This window comes from Pelmatolapia mariae, linkage group LG14 (genome assembly GCF_036321145.2).
Source record: "Pelmatolapia mariae isolate MD_Pm_ZW linkage group LG14, Pm_UMD_F_2, whole genome shotgun sequence".
NCBI lineage: Eukaryota > Metazoa > Chordata > Actinopteri > Cichliformes > Cichlidae > Pelmatolapia > Pelmatolapia mariae.
The window spans coordinates 5451746-5476561 of NC_086239.1; the positions used below are offsets into that span (position 1 = coordinate 5451746).

At 38.3% G+C, this 24816-nt stretch overlaps 2 protein-coding genes across 8 annotated transcripts in view; both read right to left on the reverse strand.

Moving 5' to 3' along the window:
- The window catches only part of fat3a (FAT atypical cadherin 3a), a 335255-nt gene that overhangs the window by 242019 nt on the left and 68420 nt on the right, over positions 1 to 24816 (reverse strand). The gene's annotated exons all lie outside the window — the stretch shown is intronic.
- LOC134640563 (uncharacterized) lies at positions 19929 to 22355 on the reverse strand. The gene is made up of 3 exons (XM_063492476.1): positions 21699 to 22355; positions 20957 to 21025; positions 19929 to 20513 (listed from the first exon to the last, which is right to left on the reverse strand). Exons 1-3 carry the CDS (start codon positions 22155 to 22157, stop codon positions 20298 to 20300), a joined length of 744 nt encoding a protein of 247 aa, XP_063348546.1. The 5' UTR covers positions 22158 to 22355; the 3' UTR covers positions 19929 to 20297.

The following is a 24816-nucleotide window of genomic DNA, read 5'->3' on the forward strand; positions in this document are numbered from 1 at the left end:
CTGCCAAGTTACTATGTTTCTGCTGAGTTACAATATTTCTGCTAAATTCTCCTTTGATACAGTATTTTGCAAACGTATTATGTTTCTTCTTAAGTTTGCGTGTGTGTGTATGTTTCTGATTTTGTGCTGTTCTTCCTTGTTTTTCTAAAGTTTGTGCCAATTTGCCTTAGTAGAGCAACAAATACTTTTGAGCAAAGTTTACCAGCGGTTAACTTATTTTCAGCTGGTAATATTAATTTTCCGAAAATCCTGCTAAGTTACACATTCCTACTAAATCGGCTGCCAAGTCCCCAGGCAGCCAATCCTCTGTGAGGACTGAAACATTCAAGTCGTATATCCGGGCATGCGCGACTTCCCAGCCAGCCAATTGTCTAAGTCATATATGTTTAATAATTCATATTTTAAATATAAACAACACTTAAAGATTCACCCATCTCTTCGCAACAAAACAGTCTAAAAATGACAGTTCTAGACCCTACGGTTAGGAAATGTACACACAGCACACAGTCCGACACATAACACAACAGCAGAGAGAGCACAGACTTTAAGGTGGCGAGGCGTGATTGCAGATGACGTCAGGTGCGACCACCTCTCATAATACACTACATTTTAACATAATGACCTTATATTTATTTATGACTTTTAACCATTATTTCAAATTCAAATAATCCTGTTTGAAATATTTATTCAACTTATGGAATTAAATTTCTGCTAGTTGTTTTCTGTTGCAAAGAAATCTAATATAATAATATTTAAATTTACATATATATCTTTCACGTTTTCAATGCCAATTTTGTGTAATGCCGGAGTTTCCCACTACCCGTGAATGCCTCTTTTTTTACGTCGCGGGCTCACTCCTGCATCTCCGCCCACTCTCTGCTCGATCCCTGCCGGTAAGAATTGCTGCTCTGCTTCTCTTGTCTGAAATTAAATGTCTATAAGCTGTTTGAGTGATTTACCGAGTTGTTGTTTGTGACTTGTAAGCCAGTCAAAGTATAAGTCATATTAAAGTAACACAATGGCTGCTTTTTTAGTGAAACGTTGTAATTTTAGTATTTAAACAAGTATTGGTAAGCTAGCCCTAACAACCTAAGCGCTAACGCCTAGCGGTCCTATAGGCCCAGTGTGAAATGAATATGGTTCATTTGATTGTACAATACAGTTATTGTGTTGTTTTATTTGGTTCATTCGGTGTGTTAGTGTTTCTGAGTCTCTTAGGGAAGCTGTCTTTCTCCTCTTCACAAATCAGTCAGTTAAAACGGCCTCATTCTTTTGGTTGTAAGGTAATGAGCCGCCATTTTAGAATCACTGATTAGCTGCTGAAGCAGCAGGGTCGGCAACTTCAAAGGAGACATTTTACCGCCTCTGACTGAAGGCCACTTAAATGTAGCTATGAAAGTATGCTTCTAGCTCAGATTAACAAAAGTAGGACGATTTGCCACAAAATTTTAGCTGTTTAAGTATGCTTGTAGGTGACATTCACAAAGGTAGGATGGTTTGGCAGTGAATGTTACCGGCCAGTATTTTTCTAGCTAATATTCACGAAGGTAGGACGGTTTGCCACTGTATTTCGTGTTGTGCGCATGCGCAGAAACAACGGTAGGGTGGTTTCCCAGAACACCGGGAGAAAAAGAGTCACTGCCTGTGCTGGTTTCTGTTGTGGGTTAATTAACAGAAAGGAGAGAGAGAGTGAGGATAAAACACATAATATAAGAATAATAACATCTCTTAACAATTAATTTTAGTTTTTTAGTACATTTTTAAGAACTGTTTAACAAACACTTGTTTGTGCAGGTTGTTTTTTAAATAAAACCTACACCTGCAGCCACCTTCAAATAAATAAAATGCAGCAGTGCGCCATTAATATTGTTAATATGATATGTAGATATTTAAAACAACAGTATATTAAATGATACTAAATGATACTGTGTGCAGGTGATAATATTTTTAGGAAGCAGAATTTGAATGCAGACCAACTCAAATGTTAAAGCCTACAAATATATATATATATATATATATATATATATATATATATCACCCAAGCTTTCATTTATGATTGTTCATGCTTTGAAATTGTGATGTCAGAATTTGATAAAGTGTGCAGTGCTAGGTGTAGCAAATCATTGCTTATGAAATCTACTGTGTTATCTAATAGCACCAAACTAATAGAGCTATCACATAACTCAGAAACTTGTGTGGCTTATTACAAATGGATGAAACCACATATTACCTTAATGAAGACATTAATCTTTAATAAGGTGTAGAAAAAAAGAGAAGAATTTTTGTTTATATTCAAGAAGTGTACTGAATCTTTTGGACTACACAGAGTGATGCAGTATTGACTGTGATGCTGATCTGAGTTGTCTCATTCTGTATTTTTGTGCTTTGTCTTTTGTTACACAGAGTGAAAGAGATCTTTGGTTTTGCCTTTGCTGGTAAGTAAACAGTGATTGTAACTGAAGCAGTATGAACCTGGCATTGTGTAGCACATTTGATGACTTACATACAGTAGTTTGACTTTTTGTGATATGTTTCCATTTACTGATTGGCAAAAACACAGGATTTGTGACCTGTAGCAGCAAACCCCCCACACAGGGCCTCTGACTGTCCCTGAAAATGTCCCTGAAGTTTAATAGCCCATTTATGTATGATTTAAATTTTTTATGGCTTATTGAATCCAAACATAGTTAAATGTCAGATGTCTTTATCCAGTTGTTCATTTTGTACTTATGTTTGTGGATTTAAGTAGCAGACAAAACAATTAAAGTGTTTTAGGAGAGTCAGTATAAGTGGTTGCTCAAACACTTAAGAGCTGCACAGGTATTGATTTATATTGCCTCTCAAATTCTGCTGATGTATTACATTAAAGTCAGAACACTGTAGAAGTACTTTGCCTGACTCGGTATAAGTAATAGCTTTAACAGTTAAGCAATAATGAAAAACTAAGAGAACCAGAGGAGTGAGTGGACATTGTTAGGTACATTACAGGCAATGTGTCGAATTAGTTTATTACTTATTTTGTGAATATTATGTGTTTTAAAATTAAATAGAAATGTTGCCAAAAAGGGACATTGCAAAATACATAAATATTCCTAGCAACTGGTACAATGAAAGGACTTTTTAGTGTAATATTTTAGGACATTTAATTTTAATCACAAACATTCTGCACCTCTGTTATTGTAACATGTCAATATTTACATGTATTTTAGGATTTGCATATTCATATCAGACTAACCAAAACATGATGATGTTTTCTGTTGCTTCTGATTTAAAGAATTACTTTGTATTTAATGTTTTTAACCTGAAAGGACATTAAAAGTTATGGTTTTTCACACTTTATTAGAACTAACCGGTCGTAGAAAATGTTGGAGCCACAAGGCTTCTGTGTAGGAAATATTTGGTATATCCTGCACTTGTGCCAACAAATATTGGTGGCTATTCTTTGCATTTCTGTAGTAATGAATGCTTTTATTACACATGCCATGTGAGACGCTGCATTTCATTTATCTCCTCTTTACACTACAGTAAGCTCATAAAGCCTTAAAGTACTAGTTAATTTGTGTCACAGTAAATTGGATTGTGTGTGAAGAGGCTCAACAGTCTGAATCATCAAACAGTGATCTGATGAATTGTTTCCTTACTCTAGACTGCTGATCTGATCGTCTCAAGTCTGGTAAGTAAAGGTTTGTCTGATGTGCAGTGCTGGGAAATGTTTCTCATTATAGGAGATTCAGTTTAGTGCTGTGAGTGAGCACAGCTATTGGCAATCATCAAATCCTAGAAAAGTCTATGTGAACATTTCCAGACTTACAGATCTCTCTTATCATCATACTACATTTTTAATTAGGCCCTAATATCAGCCATGCTAAGTTTATTGTAGATTTAGCGGGGTGTGTATTAAACATGCCCCATATTTGACTGAAATATGTATAAACTGCTGTATAGGAGTCATCTGTCTCCAAATTTTTCATTTTGCCAAAAGTCATACTGAGTAAATTATTTTTTACTTTTATGTTAACGGCTCCCCGGACATTATGATATACTGTTGTACCAGGTAAGTACACACAGAAACGGGAATTTGAGACCTTTGGGCATTTAGGAACATGTGATGTGTCATAAGTTTAAGTTGAGTGCATGTGAAGTGTTTAAAGCAGGTGGTTTGAAACTGTCTGCTCTAACTTCATTGTGTGGGTTTAGCTTGACCATATAATGTTTGCAGTAAGTTACTGTAGCACCACATCTTGGTTTACAGACTCTGTTTGTTTTTATTGTGTTAATAGAATGCAAAAATGTCCTCAGAAATGTTCCACCACCATATGTTAAACATTTTCATTCAGTTGAATCTAATAATGTACTGTACAACTCTTCAGTGTGTAATGATATATATGTTCTGTATTTTTCGGACTGTAAGGCGCACTAAATTCTAAGGCACATTAAGCCAAACAAAACAGATAAGTCAAACTTTATTCAACTCATTTACAATAACTCTCAAAATTGTTCAGTTGTAAGACATAAAATACAGAATACACTCACTTTTCAGGATTTGTGGATTGATGAATGTGGATTGATCAGTTTGAAGTCTGCTTCATAAGCATGGCTCTCAATAGGTGCCAGGCCCTTATACACACACACCATATTACGTTGGAGCACAGTACGAATTACTCTACGAGGGTGGTGACTATGGTAGCCATGCTCCGACAATACATCAAGTGATGCTGCTTTGTAGCTTACCAAAGACATACTAAAACATTTGACAGATTTTTGAGTGCCGTGTACCACATAGAATTGGTTTGAAGTGCTGCCCCATCTTTCCTGTCGTTAAACTCTCTCACATCCAGTCATTTTGCTGAAAATCACAAGTAGAAAGTTGAAATTACAGTAGTAGAATTACACTACAGTAGAACTCACAGTAGAAACTACTTACACAGTCCTACATTTGTCATTTTAATTTTTACATTACACTTTGGAATAAACACTGATAGTTTGGCTTACGGGCGCTGTTACTTTGATAAATTATATAAAATACACACCTTTTTCAAGGTTTATTTGTAATAAGATAATCTGGTTATTTTGTAATACATACATTCAGACTTATATTCACATAAATAATAAATTGGATTCAAATATATTTTTCAAGTCTGTTTCATTGGCTATAACATTTGACTACAAGTTTATACTATTATTATTTAAGGACAAACCCTTTTTTGTCACTCAGTGTAAGTGTTCAGTTACAGTTGTCATCTAGAGGCAGCCCTGAGAACACAGACTTCCTGTTTCCTGACTGCTGCAGAACGTCCAGCTGAAGAATCCCCATCGCCTGTCATCTGATCACCACACCATCACAGCTCCTTATATTTGCTTTAAATTTTAAATATCTGAAAGATTTACACAGTCTACTTAAAAGCTAAGAGTTTTATTATAGCCTGTTGATTGTTGTTGAGACTTATTCTGCATATTACTTTACAGAAGTATAGACCTATTTGTTATCCCGTCTGGTTAAAAAAAAAAAAAAAGAAGTAATAATATACAGTTTTTGAAAAAGCTACAATAAAACAGACCAAAGTGTTTTCAAAGAACTTTAAATAACTTTTATATTGAGTTTGTATTTAAGTCAGCATTTTACATCAATTCTGATAAATCTCTGATTTAATAGTCATTAAAGTCATTAGTTTTACAGTGTTTACAGGTTGAGTTTTGTTTACATATAAGGTCCAGTTTGTACTTCAACAAAATGCCAAGAAAAGGTCAAAGGTCGCAGTCCCAGAAGCTTAGATGGCAAAAGCAGAAAGAACAGGTAACTTTCTCAGAGCGGTGAGCAGGTAAAAGTGTCTGTTGCAACTATTCCCAGTCCAGAAGTGCAGAGCAGTGCTCAGACAGCTGCAGTGTCTTATGCAGATGTGGTAAAGAGAGGCGTTTGCTCATCATCTGTGCCAAATGCTAAAGTACAGCAGGTAATCCAGAATGAACCCCAGGTAACTGTGCAAACGCAGCATGATGGAGAAGCTCCAGGACTGTCTCATGTACAGGTTACAAGCAGTGAAAGTCGTCCACGAGTGAGTAGCATCTGTGCATCCCGAAGCCAGGCTTCTCCTAGGTATGGAAAGTACCGGAATCAGCAATGCATGGCGAACAGTTTGGTTTTCCTGTCGTTCTTACACGAGGATGAATTCATTACCAGAGCAGATCTGAACCGTGTGTTGGACAAAGGCCATGCCGTGTATTCAGATGCCAGAAAGAGGTTTGTGAACAGCGTGTTTCTAGCCTGTGATGAGCTTCCCACAGTGGTCACCAGCCGCAGACACGAGTATCAAGTGGATATGTCTCAGTTTGCTCATTATGGCACATTTGATGGTACAGATCACCTTCCGAGCCTTGAACAGGGACTACAGTGTTTGGCTTCAGCGGTTCGCTATGCTTTGCTAGTCATGGGAGGAAATGTCATCGCAGTTTGCAGGCTGACTTCTGGTGATTACGCATATTTTGACCCTCACACACGTAAGTCTACAGGAATGCCATTGTCGCTAGCTGTAAGTGGTGGAACTGCAGTTATGTTAAAATTCACACGTCTTAACGACATGATTGACAGGATCAAACACTTGTACCGAATGCTTAGCATCGCGCCAACCTGCACTTATGAGCTACAGCCTGTTGAGTTTCAGAGTGCAAACGCTGCTGACCAAAGAGATGCTGATCAAAACAGCTACAACTGTTCCAGCACCAGCTTTAAATGAACCTGAATTTGAAACCTCAAAATCCACTGAGCAGACACAAAAAACTGTGACCGATACTTTAGCCACTGAAGTGATGTCATCCAGAGTGGATTATTCAAATGAGCCAGCTGCTGAGCTGAGCAATCGTCCTTCTGATTATTTAGAAATAGAAACCTCTGCATCTTCTGTAAGAGACACTCAGGTAACAAAAGAATCTGTTCCTCAGAATGATTTAAACACTGCCTCCTGTTTAACTGAGACAACAGAGGAACTCTCACATAAACTGTTGAAGCGTACTAAACAGAAAAGGAGAAAGATTAGGAGACGACTATTGGTCCAAGAAAAACTACCACAGAGAAAGGAAAATCAGAAAAAGAAAGAAAGACAGACGTACACTTTTGATGAAAGCTTTAAGGCAAAGAAAAAAGATTCTAGTAGAAAGTCTCATGATTCTGATCACAGTAAGAAAAAAAGTGTGTACAAAAATAATCTGTATAAACTCAATGCTACATATAGAGAGAAACAGAGAGAATATTTTAGAAAAATCTATAGAGACAGTGCTAAAATTAGAGAGAAAAAAAGAGAACGTGTCATAAGGATGTATAAAGAAGATTCTTTATTCAGAGAGAAGCAGAAGGAACGTATAACAAGAACATATAGAGAATCTCCCATTTTCCGAGAAAAACAGAAGGAACGTATAAGAAGAAATTACAGAACTTGTGCTGGATTCAGAGAGAAACATAAAGCTTACATGAGGTCATATGTATATAATGTATATAAAGAAAGTGAAGAATTTAAACAGAAAAAACGATCTTACATGACTAAACGTTATAGAGAAGAGACACAAATTCAGCAGCAACACAAGGACAATATGAGAGAACAAATGAGAGTAAAATATTGGAACAGTTTTTCTTTTAGACAGATGCATAATATCAGATGTGCAATGAACATAAAAAGAAAATATCGCCAAATGCATCAACAAGCTGAAAGTTTACAGTCTAATCCAGATAACACTTTAATGAATGAGGCCATATCTCGTTTCAGATCAAACATTAAATCAGCACCATCTTATGTTTGTACTGTTTGTCTAAAAGCTTCTTTTCCTAATCAGGTGAAAATCTGCAAAAGAGAAAATTACTCAAAACACCAAACTGTTGCTCAACAGTGTCTAACTGGTAAATTTGTTCATGTGTGTGATGAAGCATGTAATGATCACTGCAGCTTTCCTGTTGAGAGAAAAAAGGAGTATATCTGTCACACGTGTCACAGTTCCCTCAAAAGTGGACGCATGCCAAGGCTTGCTGCTGTCAATGGTTTAGAACTGCAGGATATTCCAGCTGAACTGTGTGATCTCAACATTCTGGAGAGACATCTGATTGCCAAATGCATACCATTTGCAAAGATTATTCCACTTCCAAAGGGCAGACAGAGACTCATACGTGGTAATGTGGTGTGTGTACCATCTGAGGTCCAACAAACAGTTGACTGTTTACCGAGGCTCAGAAGCCCATCGCAGATAATGAGGATCAAGCTTAAAAGACGACTGTGCTACAAAGGCCATCAGCTGTTCCAGACTGTCACCTGGTCTAAACTGATCCAAGCCCTGCGTAAACTGAAACAGATTCATCCACAGTACACAGATATTGTTATCAGAGATGATGCATTGCTTTGTGATCCAACGTTACCTGATGATGACAGCAGTGATGAAGCCAGCATGGCAAGTGATGATTATAATGAAGCAGATTTGATGGAAATTGACAACTATGAAAGAGATGCCCTTTTGAGTGAAACCGAGTCTGAAAGTGAACAAGATATTAATATGCAATCCTGTGATGAACAGCCAGAGGAACAAAATCCAGAGGAACCAGAAAGTGATTTGAACAATGGAGGTTTTGCTCTAGAAAGTTGTCTGCAGCCTGTAGACATTTCAGAAGAGATTCTCTGTTTCACTGATAACACATATTGTGTGGCTCCTGCAGAAAGAAACAATCCTGTTAGCTTCTTCAGAACTCCTCATTTGGAAGCCATGGCATTTCCTGTGCAGTTTCCTACTGGTCAGAATACACTGGATGAAAAGAGACATCTTAAACTCACACCAAGTGCTTACTTCAAGTCAAGGCTTTTCAACATTGATGCAAGATTTGCTAAAGATACAAATTACCTGTTTTTCTCACAGTTTGTCACTGAAATACACTTGGCTAATTCCAGCATGACAATACAGCTAAGGAAAGGTAAAACTATGACCAAAGATGGACGCAAAATCACATCAGGAATGTTACAAAGTAAGACAGAAGTAGAGAAGCTGGTAAGAAATAAAGATGCAATCAGATTTATGCAGCCACTCAGAGGAACTCCAGCTTACTGGCAGAAAACTACCAGAGATTTATTCAGTATGGTCCGTCAAATAGGAACACCTCAGTTCTTTGTCACTTTCTCTGCTGCTGAGATGAGATGGCCTGAAGTGATTCAAGCAATAAAGAGACAACAAGGTGAAGAGGTTGATTTTGAAGCCCTAGACTGGTCAGAAAAGTGTGAAATTCTAAGATCAAATCCAGTAACCACGATGCGAATGTTTGATAAGCGTGTTGAGGCTTTGTTCAGAGATTTGCTTTTTTCTCCTGCACAGCCCCTTGGTGAAATCATTGATTACTTTTACAGAGTTGAGTTCCAGCACAGAGGTAGTCCACATATACACATGTTGCTGTGGATTCGAGAAAAGGTAGAAGTAGATGTGGATGATGACCAAACTGTCTGTGACTTTGTGGACAGATACATCTCAGCTCAACTCCCTGATCCAGAAAAACAGCCTGAACTGCACAAAAAAGTCACTGAACTACAAAAGCACAGCAAAAGCCACACAAAAACATGCTTTAAGAGTGTGAACTCTGGTTGTAGATTTGGGTTTCCAAAACCGCCATCCACAAGAACAATGATTGTGAGACAGGATGAGGATTCAGACACTGAAGCTGCAAAAGCCAAACTCAGACCTTTGTTGAACCTGCTGAAGGAACCTGAAGCTGCTTCTCTCACCATAGAGCAGATTCTGTCACGATGCAACTTGACAATGAATGAGTATGAGCAATGCCTCCAAGACATAAACAAGAAAACAGCGCTGATTCTGAAACGTGACCCAAAGGACTGTTGGATCAACAATTACAACCCACACCTGCTTGAAGCCTGGAACTCTAATTTAGATGTCTCATTAATTTTGAATGCCTATTCATGTATAGAATACCTCTGTAAATATATAACGAAGAAAGAATCTGGCCTCTCTGAATACCTAAAGACAGTTATTGACAACTCTGATAAGAACACGGTCAATGAATGTGATGAAATGAGAGCTGTGATGCAGGCTTATTCAAAAAAGAGAGAAATCAGTGCACAGGAGTGTGTGACTCGAGTCTGTGGCCTAAAAATGAAAAAATGTTCCCGCAGTGTTGTATTTGTACCAACAGATGATAACCCTGTAAAAATGAGTCGCCCGATGAGCTACCTGGAATCCACAACACATGACAGTTGTAATATTTGGATGACAAGTTTGAGTGATAAATACAAATGCAGACCTGAGACACCAGAATATGAGGAAATGTCCCTGGCTGATTTTGCTGCCTTGTGCCGGTTGGTGAGTGGTCCAAATGAAGGAAAAGATGTGCTTCCTCTTCTAAACCAGCTTGGATTTGTACAAAGGCGAAAGAATGATAAACCAGCTATAATCAGGTATTACCACTGTTCACAGGAAAAAGATCCTGAGCAATATTATGGACGACTGTTGAGACTTTACCTTCCATACAGATCAGAGCAGGAACTGAAACCACAAGGGTTCCAAACCTATCAGTCCTTCTACAACTCAGGTTTTGTACGACTTCCATGTTCAGACCACAGTGAGTCTGTGAAAAGGGTTGTGAAGAGAAATAAAGACAAGTATGAGAAGAACTCTGAGGATATTGAGAGTGCACTGGAAGAGTTTGAACAAAATAGGGATGTTGTTATTGATGAATGGTGTAATCTGGCTCCTGAATCTGAAGTTGTGAGGTTGCAATGTGATGAGAATCTTCCTGAGAGACATTCTGATGATGAGAACGAACAGGAGAATGTCCCCGACTACAGTCGTCAGTCTGATGCTGTAACAGAGATCAGAGAACAACCTGCAGTCGATCCAGCCGTGGTACGTGTAATGTATCAGAATCTGAACCAGAAGCAGGCCTGCGTGTTCTATGCCATAAGAGACTGGTGTATTCAGCACGTTTGTGGTTTGAACCCAGATCCATTTTTCTACTATATCAACGGCGGTGCAGGAACTGGAAAGTCACATCTGATTAAATGTATTCACTCTGAAGCATCAAAGATCTTGAGCAGAGTGCCTGCTAATGCAGAAGAAGCTGACATATCAAATCCAACTGTTTTACTGACGTCATTTACCGGGACAGCAGCTTTTTCTATCAATGGCTCTACATTGCATTCTCTACTGAAACTACCCAGGAGTCTGAAACCACCCATTCAAGGACTTGGTAACCAACTGGATGAAGTCAGATCTGAGCTTATGAATGCTGAAATTATTGTTATTGATGAGATTTCAATGGTTTCAAAACCCCTTTTTGCCTATGTGGATGCAAGACTGAAACAAATCAAAGGCACTCAGAGACCTTTTGGTGGAATGTCAGTTTTAGCTGTTGGAGATTTTTACCAGCTGCCACCAGTTCGACAGTCTAAAACTCTCTGTGTTTATGATCCAGAACAGATTGACCTATGGCAGGAACATTTTCAGATGATCACTCTAACCGAGATCATGCGTCAGAAAGATGATGTGGCCTTTGCAGAGATGTTGAACAGGATTAGAGTGAAAGAAAAGACAGATGAGCTTTCTCAGTGCGACAGAGATTTGTTGTCACAGGCTGTGACTGTACCAGAAGAATGTCCAATCGAGGTCTTACACATTTATGCCACCAACAAGAATGTGGAATCCCACAACACAGATACGCTCAAGAAGCTTCATTCAAACATTATAATCATCAATGCAGACGATTTAACGGAGATGTTCGCACAGCACTGGCGGCACGGAGCACCGCTTTTGCCTCCGCGAACACATCGGACTACAAACACGCACATTACCAACTCCGGAAGACGATCAAAGCAGCCAAACGTGAGTACAGGGACAGGGTGGAACAACATTTTGACAACCCTCGGAGTATGTGGCAGGGACTAAACACGATCACAGACTTTAGAGGGAAAACCAGCACACCGCAGACCACGGCCTCTCTGTGTGAGGATCTAAACGTATTCTACGCTAGATTCGACACAGCGGACACCACGAGACCGGACAGTGTGCGCACCGCGGATGACGTCAGTGCGCACACTGTGTCTGAGGAGGATGTGCGGAAGTGCTTCAGGAGGGTGAACGCACGCAAAGCTACTGGTCCGGACGGGATTCCCGGCCGCGTCCTCAAGTCATGCGCGGCTCAGCTGGCTGGAGTGTTTACACACATCTTCAACCTTTCCCTCTCTCTGTCTGTAGTCCCAGCCTGCTTCAAAATGGCCACCATCGTCCCTGTACCCAAATCCTCCACCATCTCCTCATTGAACGACTGGCGACCCGTAGCCCTGACCCCCATCGTGAGCAAATGCTTCGAGAAGCTGGTCAGGAACTTCATCTGCTCTGCACTACCCGACTCACTGGACCCTCTACAGTTCGCATACTGCCACAACAGGTCCACTGATGATGCCATAGCCCTGACACTCCATGCTGCCCTGTCACACCTGGAGAAGAGAGACACATATGTCTCTGTCTCTATGTGCAGGTAATGCTTTCTTCTGAGTTCTTCAGTGTCCCAACTGAGACATTCAAACCTCATTGCAGATTACAGCTCAGCATTCAACACCATCGTTCCCTCGAAGCTGGACAGGAAACTGCAGGATCTAGGACTGAGCAGCTCCCTCGGCAGCTGGATCCTTAACTTCCTGTCTGACAGACGCCAAGTGGTCAGACTGGGCAGCACCACCTCATCCCCCATCACACTGAACACTGGTGCTCCACAGGGGTGTGTACTGAGCCCTCTCCTGTACTCACTCTACACCTACGACTGCACGGCCACTAGAAACTCCAACATCATTGTGAAGTTTGCGGACGACACTACAGTGGTGGGTCTTATTACCAACGGTGATGAGACGGCCTACAGGGAGGAGGTCAGCGCCCTGACCCACTGGTGTCAAGACAACCATCTCACCCTCAACGTCGCAAAGACAAAGGAGTTGATAGTGGACTTCCGGAGGTGCAGAGGAGTACACACCCCCATCACCATCAACGGCGCCGCTGTGGAGAGAGTGAGCAGCTTCCGCTTCCTTGGTGTACATCTGGCTGAGGATCTTACGTGGTCAGTACACATAAACAAAACAGTGAAGAAGGCGCAGCAGCGCCTCTTCTTTCTCAGGAGACTGAAAAGATTCGGCATGAGCCCCCGCATCCTCAGGACCTTCTATCGCTGTGCCATTGAGAGCATCCTCACTGGATGCATCACCACCTGGTACGGCAACAGCACTGCTCACAACCGCAAAGCTCTCCAGAGAGTAGGGCGGTGTGCTGAACGGATAATTGGAGGTGAGCTTCCCTCCCTCCAAGACATCTACAGGAAGCGGTGCCTGAGGAAAGCGGGGAGGATCATCAAGGACTCCAGTCACCCCAGCCATAAACTGTTCAGACTACTACCATCAGGAAGGAGGTTCTGCAGCATCCGGTCCCGTACCAGCAGACTGAGAGACAGCTTTTTCCATCAGGCCATCAGACTGCTGAACACTTCATAGACACCTCACCCTCACTACTGGAACTTCAACATTATGCACTCCATACTGTATATAAATACCACTGTTTTGCACATACCAACCTCTGTATATTTTATATATCTTATTTTATTGTTTACTTTATTTCATTTGTAAAACATGTATATACATACTATATACACACTCAAACACACACACGTAGAAAAACATATTTAGTATACACATTCAGTAACCTTTACATATTGTACATATATTTATTACTTTTTAGATTAGCCATTTTTATATTTTGCTTGTTTTACATTATTGTATTTTGCACAACTCTGTTGCTTGTGAAGCTCGCACACAAGAATTTCACTCACATGTACTGTACCAGTGTACCTGCACATGTGATGTGACAATAAAAGTGATTTGATTTGATTTGATTTCCAGAAGGATAAACGTACAGGCAGAATGGCACGAAGAGACAAACCATTTACAGGTGGGCGAAATGATTTACCTGACACCCTGAATGTTGCTGAAGGAGCTCGAGTGATGCTGACCAGAAACTTGGACACACTAAACGGTTTGGTCAATGGTGCTTTTGGTATGCTGATAAAGGTGGTGAGATCTGAAAATGATGGACAAATAATTAAACTGGGGCTCAGAATGGACAACCGGCAGCCTATGAGACACAACCACAGTGCTAATGCAGCATCTGATGATCTGGTTTACATTGAGAGAGCAGAGGAGAGTCTGAAGTTTAAAGGAGCGGTACGCAGACAGTTTCCTGTAAAGCTAGCATTCGCCTGCACAATTCACAAAACCCAGGGTCTTACAACACAGACAGCTGTAGTTTCAATGAAGAACATTTTTGAACCAGGTATGGCTTATGTTGCTCTCAGCAGGGTGACGTCTCTCAGTGGACTCTATTTACAGGACTTGGATGAGAAAAAGATTTACGCCAATCCCGAGGTAACTGCAGCGCTCCAAACCATGAGACAAGCCAGTGTTGAGGAAATGATGCCTCTTCTTCAGGTCAGAGAAACAGCCAGCAGACCTGACACTCTTACACTGATCCATCACAATACGGAGGGTTTGCCATCTCACATCAGTGACATCAAGAGTCATCATGAAATGTGTTTAGCAGATGTTTTGTGTCTCACAGAGTCTCACCTCCAAGGCTCCTTTGTTGCAGATAGTCTTCATTTGGACGGCTACACCATGTTCAAACGCAACAGACATGTGTCCTACACAAACTTTCCTCACATGGCCAGCAGAAGTGGTGGTGGAGTTGTTGTGTATTTGAGGAATCATTTTCAGGTTCAGGTAAAACAGTATCTGCATAATGTCACTGATCTTGAGTTTTTAGTGTTGAAGGTTCAGGCTCCATTCCCTGCGCTCATTGCTGTTGTGTACAGACCCCCTGACTACAGTTTGGCACCGTTCATGCAAAACCTGGTAAGTCTTTTAGATTCACTTGAAATAATGGACTGTCACCCAATAATTGTGTGTGGAGATTTTAATGAAAACCAGTTACAGAGTGGAAGAAAACAGATTCTGGAGCAGTTTCAGTCTAGAGGGTATTCACAGCTGATCACTTCTGCCACTACAGACAAGAACACCCTGCTTGACCTCATTTTTATTTCTCAGCCACAGCAATGTCTCCATTCAGGTGTCCTGAGAACATATTACAGTTACCACAACCCTGTGTTTTGTGTCCTGTCCTCCAGCCAATCATGAAGTCGTGTGGTGAGTTTTGAAACAATTACAGATCATGTTTGTTACAGAGTTTACTGATTGTAGAGCATGAAAAAGATTTTTCATTGAAAAAGTGTCTTCCTTAGTCTGTCTGTCAGAAGACCCTTTCTTATTGCAATGTTATTAATCATTTCACCAAATCATGGCTGTACTTCATGCAGAGCCGGGAGATCTGCTTTCTGTTATCATGCACCTCAGATCTGAAATATGCTGCAAAAAGTATTAAACGGACATAATTTATTTTTTATTCTCATGTTTTAAATGACTAAATCTACTAATGCATTTTTTCATGGATGTTAATTGTCATCTCCTTTTTTGATACTTTTTTTTACTCTGACGTATATATCTCAACAAACGAGAGCTTCCCCTCAAAGTGCTTTCAAATATGAAATAGTAAATAAATAAATCCCAGATAAATGCAGGTATTTATTATGGGTCACATGAATAAATACAGACAATAATGTTTTCTTGATTATAGTAAATTTTGTAGAATCAAATGTTTTTGGGATGAATGAGGTTTTGCTTATCATGTTTTACAGGTAAAATTTTTTAAAAGTTTTAAACTATCTTTAGGCTACCAGAGATGTCTATAATGATATATTATGTAGAGAACAACATTTTTACAGCTTACAGAATATGTATAGAAACTGATTTAGAAGTACATGGAAAGTTTCTGCATCCATTTTCTGACTTGGCCTTTATCCGGGTGGGTTTGGGTTTGGGTGGATAAAGGCCAAGTCAGAATTCTCTGAGCAGCTGGAAAAAGCTGCTAATAAACAAAGACATCAGAAAGCGGGGGCTTTAGGTGTAGCCCCCGCTTTCTGACGCACTAATTAGATTTAGTAACTGACACCCCATACCAGCATTACATAGACACTTGGGGGCTGAGATGGGTGGGTGGGAAGGGTGGGTGGTGTTAAAAGCACTTTATGTTTTGTAGATGTATTTTTTCAGACAGGGCATACACAGTCCTGTTTCCTTTGTGGCAAAACCTTCAAACTTCACCATCCTCAGCTGAAACATCAACATCTTAACACCATCTTCATGAACTGCTGAGCCAAACCTGATCCATCAGTGCTGGACTGCACAGATAACTACATGCTACAAGGAGACTGCTGTGTTATGAACTGCCATACCAGTGTGTTTTCAATGGAGAAGATGACACACCCATCACCTGACCTCCTACCTGATCTGGAGACCATCATCATGCTGCCACACTACACACCTCTGAGACCATCAATGATGACTCATACTGAGGAAACTGTATTTCCTGTCAGAGATGCTCAGTGATCCTCAGAGCAGAGAGAGGTATTATTCTTTATCTTTGATAAAAAAATGTCAGTGCTTTTAATTCATTTAATTAATTTAAATCCTGTTTATTGCAAAAATAATTCCACACTCAAATGATTATACTTGTTGACAATTTTTGAATTTTAATTCACATTATGGATTACAAATCTATGCTTTTTCTACTCTGTCTCTATGTGCAGGTAATGCTTTCTTCTGAGTTCTTCAGTGTCCCAACTGAGACATTCAAACCTCATTGCAGAGCTCATGTCTTTCCTCACCATCATGTGAGTGTGAGATTGCTCTGGATTCTGGTTATGTGGCCTGCAGCACCTATAAGGTATTTCAAAATTGTTCATTGTATAACTTATTTGTAGTTTTTAGGCCTTAACACAAATAAAATGTTCCTTTTCTGTATTTTTTTTAGAACAAGCTCATCCTGCAGACCTGCATTCCAGCTTCTTAGACTCTACGCAAGTGGACAGAGTATCAGTGTTTGACCGCTCTTACAGACACCGACTTCTGTCAACTCACTGCTACTGATCTGGCACCTCACTCCAGGAAGAGAGAGGGCTGCAAGCCTGTCATCGTTTCCAGTGTGACTTTGCATTCTTCGGATAGCATCAGATTTTTCCCACAAATATTCAAAGGTAACACTTTTTTGAGCTCATTTATTAAATCAAAAGTCTTCCATTGTGTAAATTATATTTGATATGTTTTTGTCTTCTTTTAGATTTAGATGCAGTGACCGGATGTGCTGCAGCTTTGTTAACTGTTTGGAAAACATCTGTTTGTGATGGTATTTAAAATTACGCTTTAAGGTGACAGTTTCCATGTAATTTCAGTCCTTTTTCTAAACAAAAACAATTTTTAATTAACATATTTTTTATTTATTTTTACCAGCACATCATTGGTCAAAGTTAAAAAGAGCCACATGTTACACCAACAATGAATTTTTGACTCTGTTTGTGTCACCAGATTTAACAAACAATATCAGACCTATGAAATAAGTAATTGCACCATTTTTGGATAAATGTGCAATTATATTGTTTTGCATTTTCAATTGTTGAATAATTATGTTGTAGAACAAACCCAATCTGTTTAGCCAAACAACATAACTTGTTTGGTTAAATAGTGGATTTGTATAATTTTAGTCTATAAGTATAGCAAGCTGAATTCATACAAACACACAGCTCTAAATCTTGAATTGTAGGATGCACAATAATGATAATTTAATTATTATGGACATTTAAATCAGAATCTATTGAACCATTACACATAATCTTTTTATAGAGATTACACAACCTCAAAATGCGAAAAAATCAAGAGTGTTTAAGAGGATAAATAAAAACAGCTCAAAGTGTGTTTGTATGAATACTGCCTTAGTATGGGGTGTCAGTAAGTACATGAGTATAGAATAGGTGTAACAGTGGTTTTCCACATCTGGGCTTAGACTGCTCTAATATATATAGATAATGGGTCAGACATATAGTTTGACCCATTAAGTCTATTTGAAAAGTTTATGAAGTTCATGAAGATCACATCCAGTCATATGTGTTTCTGGTTATCATTTTATGAGGTCACACAGCTGACATGAGTTTTGATCACAGTAGAACCATAATATTCATGTTAATGAGTCTACTGTTTACAGCTACTTTATGATAAATTTTATCCTGGTCACAGCACTATGTGAAAAGCTGTAAGAGGTAAAGTTAACCCAATTAATACCTGATCATAAATCACTCTCTAACACAGGGCAGTGATTATTTTTCAATGTAATTTATTCCACAGCAATGTTCTTTATTTGATCCCTGTTTCTTTAAATATGTGCATCAATTGTTCAGCTGTGTGACTCTCCATACTTGAAATATTTCATAATGTGAACTTCATTTCAACAATATTCTGTAGTTTATCATCAAATCAGGAAAGCTAAACTAAAACTAAAACTAAACTAAATGAAAAAAAGAAGCTCTTGGGAGTTTTAATGTTTATCCTTGCCATACGGGATGTTCACAAAACTCCAGCAAATCAGAGAATATATTTTGTCTCTCATTTCCTGTTTATATATGTATATATTTTTGCAGTTAATAGCCTATCATGTGTCTGCGCATCTTAGGGCCATAAATGTAAACATGGCAAACAAGGATGTATTCACAATTCCAACGGATGCTTCAATTGTTTGTATAGATTTTAGATTAATTTGTAATGTAATTAATGTAAATTAATGTACCTATGTAAAAATCGTGTTTCTGTTCTGTGTCCTGTTCTGTTTGTGTGTGTGTGTGTGTGTGTGTGTTTTCTTTTTTTGTGCTGCTGATACAACCAAATTTCCCCTTGTGGGACAATTAAAGGATTATTCTATTCTATTCTATTCTATTCTCATTGATATCATGTCTACCCAGAAATCTCAAGTTCATCATTTTGCTCTTCCACAATTATTTGAATAAAAAATTAAAAGAGCAGGAATGTTAAAATGAATAATGAAAGGAATTTTTTTGGTTTTTTCAAAAGGTACAAATCAAATATTGTTGATAGACCTGCCCCCTTTATTATGTACAAAATAAAACATTAAGCCTTGATCTGTTCTGTTATTCTTCTTTTAAAAAAACCCCCAAACATTTATAGCCTTCCAGTGTTCAAAACATTTTAAACAAACACAAATATATATATATATATATATATATATATATATATATATATATATATATATATATATATGTATATATATATATATATATATATATATATATATATATACATACATACATATATATATTTGTAACAGGGGGGCAAAGCGGGGGGGGGGAGTGAGTGTCCAGGGTGAGAGGGGTGATTGATGATGATGCTGAGTTTTCGCTGAAGTCTGCCTGTATAAATTTCTCTGAGGGGAGTTAGTGAAGTGCCAATTGCCTGCTCTGCTGCCCTCACCACCTGCTGCAGTTTGCTTTTGTCTTCCACAGTACAGCAGTTGCACCAGTGTAGAGTAGTAGGTCAGAAGGCTGTCAATGGTGGAACGGTAGGTGTTAATTAGAAGTATTTGAGTTATTTGGGCCTGACACAGCTTCCTGAGAAAATGCAACCTTTGTTGTGCTTTCCCTACCTGGTGGGAAATGTTTGTGGACCTGGTAAAGTTGGCCAAGATGTGGGCCCTGAGAAACTTATAGATTTCTACCCTTTCTACCTCCTCATCAAGGTAAAGTGCTCAGATCACCTTGTTCTCCAGAAGTCGATTACCATCTCCTTTTCTTGGTCTTGACTGTGTTCAGATGTTGGTTGTTGTTGTCACACAAAGAATGTTTTAGTAACCATACTTTCAGCTTCATTTAATAGACACAAGACTGTTTTATGTATTTCCAGCTATTTATTTGATTTATTAGATTTTTCAAAAATAAGTTAAAGTTAAAACAGTTAACTATGGTACAGGGCTAGATTCTAATGAACAGTCTCTACTTGATAATAAAAAACAAACAGAATAATTATTTTATATACCTGTGTATATAAATTTACACAAAGGTCTTCATCTTATACTTTATAATAAAAATAAAAACAGATACAATGGAAACTGGCAAAATTACCCTGAATTGGGCATAATGGACACCAACTAGAATTTGTAAACTGGCAAACTTTTCATTTATGTTGCTGTCACTTAAGTATTTAACAATGTGTGATTAAAAATTATAAATACATAGAAAAAATGAACTTCATTGTTTTTAATTTATAAAATATAACATTTTATATTTTTGAACAAACAAACAAGTAACAAACAAAGGAACTGTACATTTTTTTAATTATTCACAGTGATTCTTTTTTAATCTGCATAATTTGCTTCCCCTTAATTTGAACTTTTACCCTGACCGCTGCCTCCTCAAGTTCATTATCAAATGGTTTCCAGAGCTCACTGTCGATGAAGAGGCTCTGCCCATCATCCAAAAGCACCTCAAGCTGGTTCGGCTTGTCACTCGTAGCCACACCAATGATGAGGACCTCCGCTCTGTCCTCTACTTTTGTCTGTTGACAAAGCATAAGCACATATTTAGCCCTGCAAACATTCCCTTTTTTTATCCAAAAAGAAAATCTATGGTCATCATGTGGTTTCAGTAAGTCACCAAGACACACACATTGTGTTTATACGTTTATATGTATGTGTTACATTATGCATTATATGATGCATGATCAATCATGCAGGTAATTAAATCCCAAAGACGTCTTGGGATTATGTTCATCTGGACATCTATATGTATGTGTGTGTGTGTGTGTGTATAAGATAATATGATATATATATATATATATATATATGACAGAATTAAAGATTTATTAATTAAATAATCCAAAATCCAGTAACTAGAAAAAGAAAGCCCACAGCCTCATACACTCTGCTCATGTACCAGCAATGTCAAATTTGTCACATTAGTTTAACCAATTTCAATATAAAACTGAAATTGCATCATTACCTCCTTTAGCTGGAGATTTCGCAAGGGAACGTGCTGTTTTCCTGACAGTACGTCCTTTACTGCAGAAAACTGAAAAGTAAATTGAAATAAAATATCAGTAATAGTTAGTGTATTGATATGTGGTAGGTTTTTATTTCTTAAGTAAGATTTTTAGATTATATTATTGCTGTTATTAAGTATTCTTCATTGAACTTATCAGAAGCAGTTTATTAGGATGTTTTTCATGATTATGAAACAGCTTGAAGGAAATCTTTCTACAAACAATAGATTTGTAACTTAGTTGGATTCTTAAGTGACAGCAACATAAATGAAAAGTTTGCCAGTTTACAAATTCTAGTTGGTGTCCATTATGCCCAATTCAGGGTAATTTTGCCAGTTTCCATTGTATCTGCTTTTATTTTTATTATAAAGTATATATTAAGATGAAGACCTTTGTATAAATTTATATATACAGGTATATAAAATAATTATTCTGTTTGTTTTTTTATTATCAAGTAGAGACTGTTCATTAGAATCTAGCCCTTACAATACAAATGTATGTAGACACAATGCAAATTGGCTGCATAAATACCAGAAACGGTCTTAGGAAAATATTTTTTAAAAATTGTGCTTAACAATCTTAACAGAATTTAGTCTCTGCTTGACAGCAAAAATTATTTTTAACTGTAAAAAAATACACGCAATAATGGGTTATTTGGAAACCTAAAGCCATGTAAATTCTGATGGAACCACAAATACTTACCTCCACCACCTCCCCTTGGACTGTGATGAGCCCGCCATTTGTGGAGCTCATCTTCAGAGGTGTGAGTGGAGCAGGAGGATGCAGAAGATGCTCTGCTTCTGTGAAACGATCTTCAATAACAGTTAGGGTGGGTGCCCTAAAAAATTGTGTTCGTGCAGTTATATTTATATTGTATGGTGGGGCCGTGCCCCTGAGTTCATACCCTCTCATTATATAACACCCCCCCTGCTGGATTTTAGAGGCAAACTCCTCAAATATCGTGACCTTGGTCACAGTCTGGCTATCTGTGATGGCTGCCACTTTGTTCTTTTTGGTTATCAGGGGTTTAGCTGTCCCATCTGTGAAGTCCCAGCTAGTGACCCTCAGCTGGTCGCATGATCTTAACACTCTGAAGTGCAGTGGAGGTGGCCGGAAATATGGCGTGTCAGGGCGGGTATTTAGAAGCTTCATTAAAGCCATTCTGAAAAAAAGGCAACACAAAAAATATTAAGAAATTAATACATTTCTGTTACAACCAAGGGTTTTATAATATGGTAACACCTGTAGATTTTGTGCAGTCTCTTTGCTTTCTGATGTCAAACAAAACTCAAAAATACCTTTCTGAGGTTCCCGCTTAAAAATGACAGGCCAAAAAACCCAGGCCTGTCTAAAAGTATTTTTCTGATATTAAATACAATGTCGGTTTTAAAATAAAGCTAACAGTTCTAAGATTTCATTGAATTAATGCAAATATTACAGCAAAGAGAGTTGGTCAAAGTAACTGAAGACTGAACTCATACTCATAGAACCAATGAGATGTTTTTTCTTACCAAATTTTTATTCATTTATTTTTTGTATTTTCTAGCATATAATGTCCTTTGAAAATATGCTGGCAATACACTCCAGAAAATAAGGAATCATAACATGAATATTATCTTTGCAAAGACTGATGCTGCTGAAGTGAAACACAGTGAAACAACAGTTTTAGTTAGGACAAAGCCGGGTATTCATAATTTGTGAATACCTTCTTTGGCTCTAAATTTGTGAACAAGAAATGATTTAACTTTATTTAAATGCCTAAAATATTTGTTGTTTGTTGGAGATTACCCCCCCCCCCTCTCCACACACACACACACACACACACACACACATGTCTGGTTTGCTATCCTCGTGGGGACATCCCATTGACATAATGCTTTCCCTAGCCCCTTACCCTAACCCTAACCATTAAAAATGAATGCCTAACCCTAACCCTTACCCTAAACCTAACCATAACCTAATTGTAACCCTGACAGTAAAACCGCATTTTGAGTGTGAAAATTGCTTTCAACCCCGAGGGGACCTGGATTTTGGTCCCCACGGTGCAGAAAGTCCCCACCAGGATAGTAAAAGTCAGATTTTGGTCCCCACCAGGATAGTACGAACCCGTACACACATACACACACACACACACACACACACACGAACGTAATGCACTTGCATAGTTCCTGTGGCTTTGGCTCTTTCTATTGGTCCCCCTTGTTAATCATTTGAGCCAATAGAATGACAGTAATCTAGCACGCTTTCATGTCAGTCACAACCTCTGTAACCGCACAGAAAATGGCCTTTTTTTGACGAGTAATGGCTCTGAGGCATTGTGGGAAATGAAGTTATTCAAAATATGGTTTCCATTAGGTTTTTGTTTAAGTCTTTTAGCTTAAGTCCTATTGGTTATTCAGTTTTTGTATAGCTTAATTGAGAAAGTGCTAGAAAGTGTTGTTGCCAGGGCAGAGTGCCAGCCTTAAGCAAATTTAGAGACTCACAGCTCAAACTTAACATCTTAAAGTTTATAAAACTGTTATAGATCTTGAAGATTTGTCAAATTCGTTAAGATCTTAATATTTCATATAAAAAATTAGGACTGAAATTATTTTTCATTAATACATTTAGATCTTTTTTCAATTAAATACCCATGAGACAATAAGTTCATCAACTATGACACCCACTAATACATTACTGTCAATATTAAATGTGAATTTATCGATAATGAATTTCTCTGCAATAGAAACGTAACATAGGAAAAAGAAAGAAAAGTCAGATTAAATTTTGGTACTTTGACAGTCTTTATATTGACAGCAAGTTAAATGGCTAGATCTTGTGTCTTGCCCTATATTGTATTATACATATTATAAGGGTAGTAAAAAAAAAAACTCCCTCAAAATTCAATACTTACGTTTTATGAAGTTGTTAAGAACAGTAAGAGCCGTCTGTGTCCCTCGAAGTATCTTAGAAAGATCAAATAAGGTTCCCGCCGGTCTTTAAGTTACAACTTGTGATGTAATCTGTTGTCACCCGCCCTGATTGGCTAACTACGATTGTGTTTCGTGATTGGACTGCCTTGTGTTGATTTTATGTTATCACTGTTTTGGGGTTGTTTTTTTTTTTGTTAACTCGTCTAATTTTAATTATGGAATTATCATTACTATTTTATAAGATTATATAAAATTTGAGATTTATAAAATCAGTTATAGGGCTTTGGAGTTGACGTCACGCCGCAATGCATTGTGGGAGCATGCCACCATTTTATCAGGCCACGAATCAAAACAAACGCACTCGTTTGGAAGGAAGATACAAACCGTACTTAAAAGCAGCTCAAAACAAAAAGAACTTTATAGACTCAGATTGTGTCGGGTGCGAATAGACGGTACTTGCAAAAAATAGCGTGCATTGGAAATGTGGACCCGTATGAAAAAACGGCAGTGGAGCAGAAACCCCGAAGCCTGATATATTTCCGTACCTGTGGAGTCAGCGCATACAAAGAGAACCAGTTTCGCAATTATAAATGGCTGGAGGCGCACATCCGATTAACCAATGGTTGGTTACAAGATTTGGCTATTTTTAGACTCCACGTTGTGAATACGTCGTCATTCAAGCAAAGGTAAGTCAGCTTGAGTACTGCCAGTAAAATGCGTTTGATTTCCCTCCGAACATTCAGATTAGTGCAGCATAAATTCATTCATGAGGGGAAATTACAGTGAGAACATGTTGAGGCCCTGTTAGATGGACAACATAGTGAGTTCGGTGCACTGATATGACATTGTCCTGAAGGATTTAGTCATTCTCTCTATGGTTAAAGAAATTGCACTAATGAATTCATATT

What these genes read in the sequence shown, in the direction of transcription:
- LOC134640563 (XM_063492476.1), bottom strand. Translation starts at nt 22,157, where the DNA reads ATGGCTTTAATGAAGCTTCTAAATACCCGCCCTGACACGCCATATTTC. An exon ending in TCCAAGGGGAGGTGGTGGAG is followed by an intron (nt 21,026 to 21,698) that starts GTAAGTATTTGT and finishes TTTACTTTTCAG; the next exon opens with TTTTCTGCAGTAAAGGACGT. An exon ending in GAAATCTCCAGCTAAAGGAG is followed by an intron (nt 20,514 to 20,956) that starts GTAATGATGCAA and finishes CTTTGTCAACAG; the next exon opens with ACAAAAGTAGAGGACAGAGC.